At 40.4% G+C, this 16,217-nt stretch overlaps 1 protein-coding gene across 1 annotated transcript; it reads left to right on the top strand.

Annotated features, from left to right (window-relative positions):
• Nucleotides 1-2,912: 2,912 nt before the first annotated feature.
• Nucleotides 2,913-15,016, top strand: LOC131197006 (vomeronasal type-2 receptor 26-like). The gene is made up of 4 exons (XM_058180557.1): nucleotides 2,913-3,197; nucleotides 4,474-5,337; nucleotides 13,856-13,982; nucleotides 14,118-15,016. The coding sequence occupies exons 1-4, from the start codon at nucleotides 2,913-2,915 to the stop codon at nucleotides 15,014-15,016; spliced, it is 2,175 nt and encodes a 724-aa protein (XP_058036540.1).
• The last annotated feature ends 1,201 nt before the right edge of the window (nucleotides 15,017-16,217 follow it).

Below are 16,217 nucleotides of genomic sequence, written 5' to 3'. Positions count from 1 at the left end.
TTCTTTTTCTTCCTGAGATTAATCTCCACTCCCAAATTTATTTACTGGGGAGCTAAGTTAGAGTTAAATGCTAGGCTCCATTGCCTCTTTTCTCTTTTATCCACTCCATCAACGAAATATCTGTAATGAATACAGAAATCCTGCACGTTAGTTTATGGGATTTTCACTTCTGTTGTGTTCATCAATGACAATAAAATGAAACAGGCTTCGACTCAACCCTTCCAAGACTGAGTAGCTGTGGATTCCGGCATCCCGGTACAGTCAGCTGACTCCATTGCTGGCTATTGGGGGCAAGTCATTGGCCCTCTTGGAAAGGGTCCACAATCTAGGCATCCTCCTGGATGTACAGCTGTCTTTAGAAGAGCATATGACGGCCGTCGCCAGGGGAGCTTTCTATCAGGTTCGCCTGATACACCAATTGTGCCCCTTCCTAGACCGGGATTCCTTATGCACGGTCACTCATGCCCTCGTCACTTCCCGCCTGGACTACTGCAATGCTCTCTACATGGGGCTCCCCTTGAAGAGCACCCGGAGGCTCCAACTGGTCCAGAATGCGGCTGCGCGGGTAGTAGAGGGGTCAACTCGTGGCTCCCATGTAACACCTCTCCTGCGCAAACTACACTGGCTGCCGGTGGTCTTCTGGGTGCAATTCAAGGTGTTGGTTACCACCTTTAAAGCACTCCATGGCATAGGACCAGGTTATTTACGGGACCGTCTGCTGCTACCAATTGACTCCCATCGACCAGTGCGCTCCCATAGGGAGAGTCTCCTCAGGGTGCCGTCGGTCAGACAATGTCGACTGGCGACCCCCAGGGGAAGGGCCTTCTCTGTGGGGGCTCCTGCCCTCTGGAACGAGCTCCCTCCAGGGTTACGTCAACTCCCTGACCTCCGGACCTTTCGCCGCGAGCTGAAGACATTTTTGTTTCATCGCGCAGGGCTGGCCTGATAGTTTTAATGGGGTTTTTATTAGAGTTTTTTAGTCTCTCTTAGCCAAATTGAATTTAGTTTTTTAAAATGTTTTTAATGTTTGTATTCTTGTTTTTACCTGGCTGTAAACCGCCCTGAGTCCTTCAGGAGAAGGGCGGTATATAAATCAAAATAATAAATAAATAAATAAATAAAAACTTCTACTGAAAGTGAAGAAAGGATGTGTGAGAGAGAGGTCAAAGAAATTTTAAAAAAATATCAGAACAACTTTTCTCTCTTTGGAAATTTTGAGGAGTAAATGACCACAGATTTTACTATGGAGCAAAAGTAAAACCCTTTCTTGAATTGGTCCACAAAGGGTTTGAAACAAACAGAAAGATCTAAGGCTGTAGGCATTTTCAACTAGAAGAAAAAAATTATTTCCTGCTCATGGCTAACTCAAATAAAAATGTCACCCAACCCAATGTTGTGGAAACAATAGAGGTGTCCCCCTCCCTTCTATAGGGATCTGGAAGGAAATCATACAGAACTTCTTAAAATGAGAGAATGCCAAAATATATATGCATCTTAATGCTATACAATGGAAGATGAACTGCATGTATCATTCATTGTAAAAAATAAATAAAACAAATTAAAAAAATCAGGTGTGTTTTGTAAAATGTACACCCTCTATACATTTTGTTAGCAACTGTGCATTTCAAAAAGCATTTAAACATCGGCCATTTATTCCCTCATCAAAAACAAAATAATTGTCTCCTATAGGAATCACCGTGATTTCTTAATTAGGAAAAAAAAATCAAGGACTGCACAGAAGGCTATTTCAATTGAACAACAATCGAAGTATCTTGAACCTCAGGGAAATTGACACAAAGATAATAATGTCTTGTGTGTCAGAGTCATTGCTACAAGTTTCCTCCCTTTCTTCTCCCCTGCCAGAGTATCTATTCAAACTCTGATAATATTTAAGACACCAAATCTGCACTCTCACGGATCTCGAAATACCCAATAGTGGATATTCTGATTGGGTGTGCTCTCAGAAATAAACTTTGAAGCAATCCGCTTCAAGGATCAACTGCTTAGAGAGGACTGTAAAAGCACTGTAAAGTGGCATATAGTGTAAGTCTAAGTGCTATTGCTACTACTAAACACATGATTAATCATTGAAATAATGCAACGTTTCCTGTAGGATAGGATGAAAGACGGAGATATTTTCAAGAGTGACGATGTTGCTCCTCCTGATATTTCTGGTGAAGAAAATAGTGACTCTGAGCTGCCCTGCAAGTGATGCTTTCCTTGTTCCACATGAGTGGTACCAACCTGGCGACCTCATCATTGGTGGGATGATGTCCCACATCTTTTACAGCCTTCACAAAATTAATTTTAAGGAACATCCTTGTATAGCATCTTATGACATACCAAAGTAAGGATTTTTTCACCCTAATCTTAATCAGTTTCCCCAAAATTGCTTATGAGAGTAATGTTGGCTATATATCTAATCCAAGTCTCTGTCTTTCAAATGCTTCTAGTTATGGGAGAATAAACAATTCTCTTTACTTTATGGTAAAGTATTTATCATGTAATGTATGAACTTTGGGTGCAAAATATCTATTGAAAAACATTTAGCAGGCGTAAGATTATTATTATTATTTTAAAAAATTGCTTTGTCACTCTGAACAAAACATACATACAAGAAATAGCTGACACATACGGCAATTATTCATATTTTATTTTGTGAAAAACCTGTTAGAAATTGAATGTGGTATCGTGAAAGAAGCACTATTTTTATTTCTTATAGCACCTATTTGTTGCAAATCATAGAAATACTGAAGAAAAAGCAAATTGTTCAGCAATGTTAGAAAATCTATTACATTCCAACTTTCATTACAGAAATAAATATTTGTTATTCATATAGAAATGATGCCACCTTATGAGAATTGTCAACTTCCTTTTTCAACTGGGGTGTTTAAATCATTTACAGTGTAATAATGAAGTTCTACCAGCACATCCTTGCCTTGGCCTTTGCTGTGAAAGAGATCAATGAGGACTCACAAATCTTACCTAACGTCACTCTTGGGTTCCACATCTATGACAGTTACAACAATGCAAGGATGATCTATCGCACCACTCTGGACCTGCTTTTCAAATCCCAGGAATTTTCCCCTAACTACAAATGTGATAGCCAGAAGAATCTCGTGGCTATCATTGGAGGATTGGATTTTGTCACATCATCATGTGTAGCTGAAATTATAGGATTCTTCAAGATTCCACAAGTAGGTCCTGAAAAGGATAGGAAGAAAATTCTTAATCTTTTTGTTCTTATGGAACAATTAATGCACATCAAAGATTAGGTTTACGTTTCTGTTAAGATATTCTGCATTGCTTAAAGTCTATTAATTCATTCATTACTGAAACTACAATGCCAACTACAGGAAGTGAGAATCAGTTCCTGAGCCACGGTGGTACAGTGGTTAGAGTGCAGTATTTAACATAACATAACAACAGAGTTGGAAGGGACCTTGGAAGCCTTCTAGTCCAACCCCCTGCCCAGGCAGGAAACCCTACACCATCTCAGTCAGATGGTTATCCAACATTTTCTTAAAAATTTCCAGTGTTGGAGCATTCACAACTTCTGAAGGCAAGTCGTTCCACTTATTAATTGTTCTAACTGTCAGGAAATTTCTCCTTAGTTCTAAGTTGCTTCTTTCTTTGATCAGTTTCCACCCATTGCTTCTTGTTCTACCCTCAGGTGCTTTGGAGAACAGCCTGACTCCCTCTTCTTTGTGGCAACCCCTGAGATATTGGAACACAGCTATCATGTCTCCCCTAGTCCTTCTTTTCATTAAACTAGGCATACTGAGTTCCTGCAACCGTTCTTCATATGTTTTAGCCTCCAGTCTCCTAATCATCTTTGTTGCTCTTCTCTGCACTCTTTCTAGAGTCTCAGTATCTTTTTTATATCATGGCGACCAAAACTGAATGCAATATTCCAAGTGTGGCCTTACCAAGGCATTACAAAGTGGTATTAACACTCCACGTGATCTTGATTCTATCCCTCTGTTTATGCAGCCCAGAACTGTGTTGGCTTTTTTAGCAGCTGCTGCACACTGCTGGCTCATATCTAAATGGTTACATATTTAAATGGTTTCAGGTTACTTCTGCTGCCTGCTAGCTGCCTGCAATTTGACAGTTCAAATCTCACCATGTTCAAGGTTGACTCAGCCTTCTATCCTTCCGAGGTGAACAAATGAAAACCCAAATTGTAGGGGGCAATATGCTGACCCTGTAAACTGCTTAGAGAAGGCTGTAAAGCAGTATATAAGTCTAAGTGCTATTGATATTGCTATCATGGGTCTGAATATTTGAATTGCTTCTATTAAAACAATAGATCTAGTACATAAATTTGAAATAGTTGCAAGATATTTGTTTCTATATTCTTTAAAGAATGCTAGGGGAAAATGTTGCTTGGATATATTTTATATGAAAACAAGGTAGGAAAATTAAATTTGATCTAAAGACTCATTAGAATACTGTTGGATTTTCTTTTAGCTGACATACGGCTCATTAGCACAAGAAGAATTTCAGACCAGTAAGCTCTCTTCACTTTATTTCATGGTCCCCAAAGAGCACCATCAGTACATTGGGATTGTCCAGCTGCTTCATCATTTCAGGTGGACGTGGATTGGGATATTTTCTGTTGATAGCAACAATGGAGAAAATTTCTTACAAAAAATGCAGCCCTTACTTTCAGAGAATGGAATATGCTCATCATTCGTAGAAAGGCTTGCTCAACAACTCCACTTGGAAGATTTCCCAGAACTTTATCACACAATCTCCATTATTTCCAGGAATATGAGGACTAGCAAAGCCAATGTGTTTCTTGTTTATGGAGAAGCCTGGACAATTATATGGCTAAGAATGATCATATATGAAGTAGATCCTGAAAGCAAGGAAACTCCATTATTAAGAAAGGTGTGGATCATGACTGCACAGATGGATTTTGCATTATCGGGCATTCAAATCACATCAGATCTCAAGATGTTCCATGGGACAATTTCCTTCGCTGTTCACTCAGCAGCGGTTGTAGGTTTCAAGGAATTTCTTCAGACCATAAATCCTCTTTCAGACTACAGAGACGGATTTCGGCAGAATGTTTGGGAGCAATCATTTGATTGTTCATTTCCAAAAGCAGAGTTACAAGATATACACAGTAGGAAATGCACTGGGGAGATGAAGCTGGAGGATCTTCCTGCACCTATATTTGAAATGGAAATGACTGGCCACAGCTACAGCATCTTCAATGCTGTTTATGCTGTGGCTCATGCTTTGCAGGCTCTACACATGTTGGGTTTCAATAGGAAGAAAACTAAGATGGGTAAAAAAGCTGGTCTTCCAAATCTGCAGGCTTGGCAGGTATTCTCTTTGAATTGGATTCTTCTTTTATTTCAATGAACAGTTTGATGTAGAATTATCTTTTGAACCCATTGTGGAAACTCTTAAGATTTTCTGCATGTGGAATCAACTTAGAGGATAATTAGAACTGCAGAAAAAATAATTGCTACCAACTTGCCTTCCATTGAGGACCTGTATACTGCACGAATCAAGAAGAGGGCCGTGAAAATATTTGCAGATCCCTCGCATCCTGGACATAAACTGTTTCAACTCCTACCCTCAAAACGACGCTATAGAACACTGCACACCAGAACAACTAGACACAAGAACAGTTTTTTCCCGAAGGCCATCACTCTGCTAAACAAATAATTCCCTCAACACTGTCAGACTATTTACTGAATCTGCACTACTATTAATCGTTTCATAGTTCCCATCGCCAATCTCTTTCCACTTATGACTGTATGACTATAACTTGTTGCTGGCAATCCTTATGATTTATATTGATATATTGATCATCAATTGTGTTGTAAATGTTGTACCTTGATGAACGTATCTTTTCTTTTATGTACACTGAGAGCATATGCACCAAGACAAATTCCTTGTGTGTCCAATCACACTTGGCCAATAAAAAATTCTATTCTATTCTATTCTATTCTTTTATTCAAAAAGTTTTTATTAGTCAAAAAAAGGTTTATACAAATACATATCAAGTATGGTAAATTTTCATTTTTCTTATCTAAAATAAGAATTTTACTCAAATTTTTTAACACATACAACAGCCATATGGCAAGCAGGTGACACGAAGTAGCTAAGTTTACAAATTTTAAATACGTAATAAAGAAGGGTCAAGAATAAACAGAATATCGTACAAAAGAGAATAAGGAAAACCAACACAATCCCAAATATCTTTATCACTTCCTAGTTTTGGATCTCAGAACTCTGGGTTCAGCCTGACCCAACTCCAGGGCCGCAACAGCGGCAGCCGCTTCCGCCCCATGATCTATAACCTCCCCTTCTTCAATTCCTGGGTCATCTGATTCCAGGAGGGCTTTGTGTTCCTCCACATAGGCCGTAGCCTCCGCAATTGTACTGATTTTTTCGTAATGCCCTCCCGGAAAATCATCAATCCCTCTGGCATCAGCCATCTGAAGCCCACTCCTTCTGGTACAATTTGCTTGACAAAAATAATATTTCTTTCTTTTTCACGTACCTGTCTGGGAATCTGCCTCAGAATGGCTATCTCCTGCCCCTGTAAATCAGTGCCCCACTCCTATGTTTTCTAAGAATTTCATCTCTCGTCTCTCTTCTCACAAATTTGACATGAACCTCTCTGGGAACTGCATGCGTGCATATTGAATTAACTCTATAAACTCGATCCACATCCCAATACATGAAATCAACACCTCTCCCAAGAAATTCTCCCAACAATTTAGTCACAACATCTCTCAAGTCTTCTTGGTCCACTTCTTCCAAATTTTGAAACCTAAGGAAATAAGACATTTTATCCATCTGTAGTCCAAGCACAGCATTGCCTGTCGCCTCTCTTTTCTGCACTGCCCGATCTCACCCTCAAACCTTCCACTTTCTGCTTGTTTTCTGCTGAAACTTGTTGAGTATCCTTTAAATCCTTTTGGATAGTCACAATTTCTGCTCTTATTTCATCAATTTCTTGTCCATATTAGATAACTTTTCCAAAATTCTCTCCATCTCTCCAGCAGTTGGTCTCTGACCTTTGCCATTAAGGAAAAAAATACAAAATCCTCAGGCAGGCACAGTATCCTTGTAATTTCCTCCGGATCCACCAGGGGCACTCACAGGAGCAACGAGTCCAGAGTACAGTTAGTCAACCAGGAAGTCAAGGAAGTGATGTCATCAAAATTCTCATAGTGAAGGCGGAAGCTGGACGCCACCACTGTTCCCCAGAAGGAGGGGGCCTCAAACCTTCCCTCCTAAATTTCTCCATCACCTCTTCTCCAGAGCTCCACAAAACCGGTAATCTTCTTATTTTAAGTTCTCCTCTCCAGAATAACTCGTGCTCCTTCCAACCGCAGGGGAGAAAAACCCCCGCACTCCGGGCACTCCACTCACGTTTACCGATATTCCCTTCCTTCTCCTCCTCAATTCTTCTCCGTTCCTGTTCACCACCAGGCTGCTGCAGTTATAAATCCAATGCCCCGTGTCACGGGCACAGCGCCCAGGCGACGACCAAAATAATGGCCGCGCCTGTGGCCTCCAAACCCCGCCAAGCCTAGGGCGCGCCAGCATCGGTCCCCACAGTCCTGTATGTCGGCTGGGAGACCCTGGCGAGCCGTCCGTGCGGCAGGTGTCCTTTCGGAACACCTGGCCCCTGAGGGCCTCGGCGGCCGGATTCGGGCGCTGGAGGCAGAGAAGCCTTCCAGGCGTCCGTTGCCGCTGGACACCGGAAGTCGTCTCTATTCTATTCTATTCTTAAGTATGAGACAAAAATAAAAATAAGGAAGAATTTATTGACAGTGAGAAGAATTCATTACCTGACTCCATAGTCTCTACTCAAAATCCCAAAATCTTCAACCAAAAACTGTCTACTATTGACCTCACCCCATTCCTAAGAGGACTATAAGGGGCGTGCATAAGAGCACAATAGTGCCTACTGTTCCTGTCCTATTGTTCCCTTCATTATATCAAATTAATATAGTTGATGCATATTTTTTTTACATATATATATATATATATATATATATATATATATATATATATATATATATATATATATATATATATATATATATATATATATATATATAGGTCTTTGGTTGTTCTTTTCCTGTAAAATTGGAAGTGTCTTGGCGACGTTTCGAAAAGTCCCATTCGTCATCTTCAGGCTTCAGTTTCGTGCTTCTGGGAGCAATGTGTGATCGCAGCTGTTTCTTCCTTTTAACTGCTAGTGGGGGTTTGAACTGATTGGGTGGGAGCTTGGCTGTGCTCTGATTGGATGGGGGTTTTTCTGTGCTCTGATTGGCTGGGCGTGTGTCCTGTGTTGGTGGGGCTTGGTTGTGCGCAGTCTGGTCTGTGCTGCAGGGGGATTTGAGCTGGTGAGCTGCATAGCTGTTGTTTGGCTTTGTGGTCGTGCTACATCTTCATAGTGGGTGTCAGTCTGCTGCATGAATGGATTGGAGGGGTTTGAAATGGCTAATGTTGCAGCTGCGGTCTGGCTTCTGGTCCTTGGTCGTGCTTCATGATCAGCACAGCATTGCCTGTCGCCTCTCTTTTCTGCACTGCCCGATCTCACCCTCAAACCTTCCACTTTCTGCTTGTTTTCTGCTGAAACTTGTTGAGTATCCTTTAAATCCTTTTGGATAGTCACAATTTCTGCTCTTATTTCATCAATTTCTTGTCCATATTAGATAACTTTTCCAAAATTCTCTCCATCTCTCCAGCAGTTGGTCTCTGACCTTTGCCATTAAGGAAAAAAAATACAAAATCCTCAGGCAGGCACAGTATCCTTGTAATTTCCTCCGGATCCACCAGGGGCACTCACAGGAGCAACGAGTCCAGAGTACAGTTAGTCAACCAGGAAGCCGAAGGAAGTGATGTCATCAAAATTCTCATAGTGAAGGCGGAAGCTGGGCGCCACCACTGTTCCCCAGAAGGAGGGGGCCTCAAACCTTCCCTCCTAAATTTCTCCATCACCTCTTCTCTCCAGAGCTCCACAAAACCGGTAATCTTCTTATTTTAAGTTCTCCTCTCCAGAATAACTCGTGCTCCTTCCAACCGCAGGGGAGAAAAACCCCCGCACTCCGGAGCACTCCACTCACGTTTACCGATATTCCCTTCCTTCTCCTCCTCAATTCTTCTCCGTTCCTGTTCACCACCAGGCTGCTGCAGTTATAAATCCAATGCCCGGTGTCACGGGCACAGCGCCCAGGCGACGACCAAAATAATGGCCGCGCCTGTGGCCTCAAACCCCGCCAAGCCTAGGGCGCCAGCATCGGTCCCCACAGTCCTGTATGTCGGCTGGGAGACCCTGGCGAGCCGTCCGTGCGGCAGGTGTCCTTTTCGGAACACCTGGCCCCTGAGGGCCTCGGCGGCGGCCGGATTCGGGCGCTGGAGGCAAGAGAAGCCTTCCAGACGTCCGTTGCCGCTGGACACCGGAAGTCGTCTCTATTCTATTCTATTCTTAAGTATGAGACAAAAATAAAAATAAGGAAGAATTTATTGACAGTGAGAAGAATTCATTACCTGACTCCATAGTCTCTACTCAAAATCCCAAAATCTTCAACCAAAAACTGTCTACTATTGACCTCACCCCATTCCTAAGAGGACTATAAGGGGCGTGCATAAGAGCACAATAGTGCCTACTGTTCCTGTCCTATTGTTCCTTCATTATATCAAATTAATATAGTTGATGCATATTTTTTTATATATATATATATATATATATATATATATATATATATATATATATATATATATATATATATATATATATATATATATATATATATATATAGGTCTTTGTTGTTCGGGTTTTCTCCGTGTAAAATTGGAAGTGTCTTGGCGACGTTTCGACAAGTCTCATTCGTCATCTTCAGGCTTCAGTTTCGTGCTTCTGGGAGCAATGTGTGATCGCAGCTGTTTCTTCCTTTAACTGCTAGTGGGGTTTGAACTGATTGGGTGGGAGCTTGGCTGTGCTCTGATTGGATGGGGTTTTTCTGTGCTCTGATTGGCTGGGGTGTGTCCTGTGTGGGGGGGGCGTTGTTTGTGCTCAGTCTGGTCTGTGCTGCAGGGGGATTTGAGCTGGTGAGCTGCATAGCTGTTGTTTGGCTTTGTGGTCGTGCTACATCTTCATAGTGGGTGTCAGTCTGCTGCATGAATGGATTGGAGGGGTTTGAAATGGCTAATGTTGCAGCTGCGGTCTGGCTTCTGGTCCTTGGTCGTGCTTCATGATCAGTGTGGGTTTGGGTCTGCTTTCTGGGTGGATGTGCGGTGGTGACATCCTGTGTGGACCTTGTGAGTGTGGGTCTGGTGTCATTCCTCGTGTTAGGGACTCGTTTGTCAATAAGGCGGGTTTCCAAATGGCTGGTAGGCGGAGGTGTCATCTCGTTTGTTCATGCTGTGTGGGCGTTTTCTATCTCAATGGCTTCTCTGATTATTCTGTTGTTAAAGTGTTCAGTTTTGGCGATAGTTCTGGTCTTTTAAAGTCAATATCATGTCCTGTGACTTTAAAGTGTTGGACCAGGAAGAAGTTGGTTCCTCTTTTTTGAATGAGTTCTTGTGTTCTTCAACGCGTGCCCTTATTCTTCTGTTAAAAGGAAGAAACAGCTGCGATCACACATTGCTCCCAGAAGCACGAAGCTGAAGCCTGAAGATGACGAATGAGACTTCACAAACGCCGCCAAGACACTTCCAATTTTACACGGAGAAAACCCGAACAACCAAAGACCTATATACAAACACTCGTGAAAACCTCAGAAAACATATATATATATATATATATATATATATTATATATATATAGGTCTTGGTTGTGCTCAGTCTGGTCTGTGCTGCAGGGGATTTGAGCTGGTGAGCTGCATAGCTGTTTCTTCCTTTAACTGCTAGTGGGGTATGAACTGATTGGGTGGGAGCTTGGCTGTGCTCTGATTGGCTGGGGTTTTTCTGTGCTCTGATTGGCTGGGGTGTGTCCTGTGTTGGTGGGGCTTGGTTGTGCTCAGTCTAATCTGTGCACAACCAAGCCCCCACCAACACAGACACACCCCCAGCCAATCAGAGCACAGAAAAACCCCAGCCAATCAGAGCACAGCCAAGCTCCCACCCAATCAGTTCAAACCCCACTAGCAGTTAAAAGGAAGAAACAGCTGCGATCACATTGCTCCCAGAAGCACGGTTGAAGCCTGAAGATGACGAATGAGACTTCGTCAAACGTCGCCAAGACACTTCCAATTTTACACGGAGAAAACCCAACAACCAAAGACCTATATACAAACACCCGTGAAAACCTCAGAAAACAAATATATATATATATATATATATATATATATATATATATATATATATATATATATATATATATATATATATATATATATATATATATTCTTCAATTGTGTTGTTTTATCTATGACAATTGTTTGTGTATATTGTTGTGACAAAAGAAATAAAAAAATAATTGGTGTAAAACTTGCCTTCAGAAGCCCTGAGACCTCCATAATTGGAGATTTTATGAAGAAATTGATAAATTCAGCATTTCTTTAAAGTCAATATCATGTCCTGTGACTTTAAAGTGTTGGACCAGGGAAGAAGTTGGTTCCTCTTTTTTGAATGAGTTCTTGTGTTCTTCAATGCGTGCACTTATTCTTCTGTTAAAAGGAAGAAACAGCTGCGATCACACATTGCTCCCAGAAGCACGAAGCTGAAGCCTGAAGATGACGAATGAGACTTCGTCGAAACGTCGCCAAGACACTTCCAATTTTACACGGGAGAAAACCCGAACAACCAAAGACCTATATACAAACACCCGTGAAAACCTCAGAAAACAAATATATATATATATATATATATATATATATTCTTCAATTGTGTTGTTTTATCTATGACAATTGTTTGTGTATACTGTTGTGACAAAAAGAAATAAAAAAAAATAATTGGTGTAAAAACTTGCCTTCAGAAGCCCTGAGACCTCCATAATTGGAGATTTTTATGAAGAAATTGGAGTCATGTGTCTGAATTGTTGTAGGCTCTTCTCCTTGGGCAAAGTGTTCTACTAGAAGACCTCCAATGTCCCTTCCAACTCTGTTATACTGTTCTGTTTAAAATAGATACAGAAAAATCAGTTTCTGTTATTATGCTGTCATTCAGGTATTCTGCTTTTGTGGTCATCCAGAAGCTGCTATGAAACCCCTGGTTTAGGTGTCGGTAGGAGTTATTTAATAAATCACCATAGCTTGCACAATAGGAGATAGTTAAAATGATAATTTAGATTACTTTTCATTGTCTCTTCCAAAAATAATCAATTCTCTTTTTGTGTGGCTCATGAATTTTTCATGAGTAACAGTTTAGCTTTCTGTCTCTATCGGATATTTAGGGGGATAAAGTAGTAGTCCTTCTTAAATGTGGCATCCATTGTATGAAACAAATATATATATATATATATATATATATTCTTCAATTGTGTTGTTTTATCTATGACAATTGTTTGTGTATATTGTTGTGACAAAAAGAAATAAAAAAAAATAATTGGTGTAAAAACTTGCCTTCAGAAGCCCTGAGACCTCCATAATTGGAGATTTTTATGAAGAAATTGGAGTCATGTGTCTGAATTGTTGTAGGCTCTTCTCCTTGGGCAAAGTGTTCTACTAGAAGACCTCCAATGTCCCTTCCAACTCTGTTATACTGTTCTGTTTAAAATAGATACAGAAAAATCAGTTTCTGTTATTATGCTGTCATTCAGGTATTCTGCTTTTGTGGTCATCCAGAAGCTGCTATGAAACCCCTGGTTTAGGTGTCGGTAGGAGTTATTTAATAAATCAACATAGCTTGCACAATAAAAGATAGTTCAAATGATCGTTTAGATTACTTATCATTGTCTTCTCCAAAAATAATCAATTCTCCAAGATCTTTCTGTGTGGCTCATGAATTTTTCATGAGTAACAGTTTAGCTTTCTGTCTCTATCGGATATTTAGGGGGATAAAGTAGTAGTCCTTCTTAAATGTGGCATCCATTGTATGAAACAAACCTATGTTATAATCTCTACCTCTTATCTGTCAATCAAACAGTGCTTGAGTGTCAAATTGTAAAATCTGGCTAAAACAAATTAGTCAGAATTGAATATGTTGTCCTCTTCTCTGTTATATTGCTTTCAATTGCCTCTCTCTTTCATTCCCTTTCAAGTAGCTCCATTCATTTCTTCAAGGCATTTCTTTTAACAATTCAGCTGGGGAGAGAGTATTCCTGAATGAGAAAGGAGAAGCGACAGGTGGATTTGATATCATCAACTTGATCACTTTTCCAAACAGATCCTTTCAGAGAGTTAGAGGTGGAAAGCTGGATCTTCAGGCTGCAAAAGTGAAGGAATTATTTATAGATGAAGATGTGATATTCTGGAACCCAAAGTTTAACCAGGTTTTGAATTATTGCATCAAACATGTTTTAATCCATTATGATCTGATACTGAACATTATACATTTAGAAATCTGATTTTCGGTTTTTTTAAAATAAACAGTGGCACACTCTATTCAAATGTTCTTGACTATCAAGCATTCATCAAACATATTACAATACAAAAGCCATGTTTGCATACTTGGTTTGCATTTGCATTTGCATTTGAAATCACAAGAGTGGCTTTTTTTCTATGAAATTGTCACCCTGTGCAATTATTTACCCTTCAAACAGCACATTTTCTACAGTACTGTCCTTTCTACATCTTTTTAAAGTTGTTAATGAAATTGATAAATTCAGCATTTCTTTAGGAAGTCAAAAATAATTTCCTTGCATATTTGATAAAAATTGCAAACTGTTTTAAACATCTCTCCTTTCAAAACCTTTTATGAATATCACCAGGTTCGTCCACTTTCTACATGTAATGACCCTTGTTTTCCTGGATCCTGGAAGAAAGGGATTGAGGGAGATCCGTTCTGCTGCTATGACTGTGTTCAATGCCCAGAAGGGAAGATTTCAAATCAAAATGGTAGGATAGGAATTCTACTATTTTTCATTAGAGTTAAGTAAACTTTAATAAACTACTTGATGCATAAAATTAATAAGGTTTTTTTTCAATATTATGGAATGCATAGATGATAAAACTCCTTTACTTTTCCTCCAGATATGGAACATTGCTTTGAATGTCCAGAAGATCATTATCCAAATAAAGAAAAGAGAGGATGTATTCTGAAATTGCTGGTCTTTCTAACTTTTGAAAAAACCTCAGGAATTGGTTTAGCCTCAACGGCTCTCTGTTTTTTCTTCTTGACATCTTGGGTTCTTGGAACTTTTATTAAGCACAGAGATACTCCCATTGTCAAAGCCAATAACCGGTCCCTCACCTACATCCTGCTTGTCTCTCTTCTGCTCTGTTTTCTCTCCTCTTTGTTCTTCCTCAGCCAACCTGGCAAAGTGACCTGCCTTCTCCGACAATCAATGTTTGGTGTCACTTTTTCAGTGGCCATTTCTAGTGTACTGGCCAAAACGATCACTGTAGTTGTGGCTTTCATGGCCAATAAACCAGGATCTCAGATAAGGAGATGGGTGGGGAAAAGATTGGCCTTTTCTATTGTGCTTTCTTGCTCTATCATCCAGGTGTTTCTTTCTATTCTTTGGTTGTCAACATTTCCCCCATTTCCTGAGTTGGACATGCATTCAGAGCTCCAGGAAATGATTTTACAATGCAATGAGGGGTCAGCTTCCTTCTTCTACTGTGTCTTGGGCTACATGGGTATCTTGGCTATTGCCAGCTTTATTGTGGCTTTTCTTGCCCGTAAATTACCTGACAGCTTTAACGAAGCCAAGTTCATCACCTTCAGCATGTTGGCCTTTTGCAGTGTTTGGATCTCCTTCTTTCCAGCCTATCTGAGCACAAAGGGAAAAGCCATGGTAGCTGTGGAGGTCTTCTCCATCTTGTCCTCCAGCGCTGCATTACTGGGATGCATATTCCTCCCAAAATGCTACATCATTGTTTTGCGACCTGACCTAAACCAAAGAGAGCTACTCACGAAGAGAAATTAACTCCCCATGTGAGCTTTTTGGCTTTGAAAAATTGCTGAAAAAAAAGAAGGGAAAGATAGTTTGCTGTTCATAGGAGACATATAGAAGTCATTAATTCTGACAACAGAGGATTGATGGAGGAATATCCTGATCACTAAGATTTATTATAGTTGTCAATTGCAAAAGAAATGCTCATGCTGCTGCATTCACAATCATTCTCCAAGATTCAGTAATTAAACACCTTCTGTCTTTCAACACCCCAAGATAGCAAAACATTGAGAATCCAGCTGTCTTGTTAGGAGATTAGAGATTAACAAACAGGAAGCAGCAGGTGAAGCTAAGCAAGATCACATCAAATACCTGTACAATTAGCACAGGGGCCCCCCAAGACTGTGTGCTCTCCCCACTTCTCTTCTCTCTGTATACCAATGACTGCATCTCTAACGATCCATCTGTTAAGCTACTGAAGTTCGCAGATGACACAACAGTGATTGGTCTCATTCGAGACAATGACGAATCTGCATATAGACGAGAGGTCGAACGACTAGCCTTGTGGTGCAACCAAAACAATCTGGAACTGAACACACTCAAAACCGTAGAAATGGTGGTAGACTTTAGGAGAAACCCTTCCATACTTCCACCTCTCACAATACTAAACAACACAGTATCAACAGTAGAAACCTTTAAATTTCTAGGTTCTATCATATCGCAAGATCTAAAATGGACAGCTAACATCAAAAACATCATTAAAAAAGGACAAAAAAGAATGTTCTTTCTGCGCCAACTCAGTAAGCTCAAACTGCCCAAGGAGGTGCTGATTCAGTTCTATAGAGGAATTATTGAGTCTGTCATTTGCACCTCTATAACTGTCTGGTTCCGTTCTGCAACCCAACAAGAAAAACACAGACTTCAGAGGATAATTAGAACTGCAGAAAAAATAATTGCTACAAACCTGCCTTCCACTGAGGACCTGTATACTGCACGAATCAAGAAGAGGGCCGTGAAAATATTTACAGACCCTTCAAATCCTGGGCATAAACTGTTTCAACTACTACCCTCAAAACGACGCTATAGAGCACTGCACACCAGAACAACTAGACACAAGAACAGTTTTTCCCCGAAGGCCATCACTCTGCTAAACAAATAATTCCATCAACACTGTCAAACTATTTACTGAATCTGCACTACTATTAATCTTCTCATAGTTCTCATCATCAATCTC

Source organism: Ahaetulla prasina, chromosome 4 (assembly GCF_028640845.1).
Source record: "Ahaetulla prasina isolate Xishuangbanna chromosome 4, ASM2864084v1, whole genome shotgun sequence".
In the NCBI taxonomy this organism is placed as follows: Eukaryota; Metazoa; Chordata; class Lepidosauria; order Squamata; family Colubridae; genus Ahaetulla; species Ahaetulla prasina.
The sequence above is the reverse complement of the archived record's forward strand: the minus strand, read 5'-3'. Positions and strand labels throughout refer to the sequence as shown.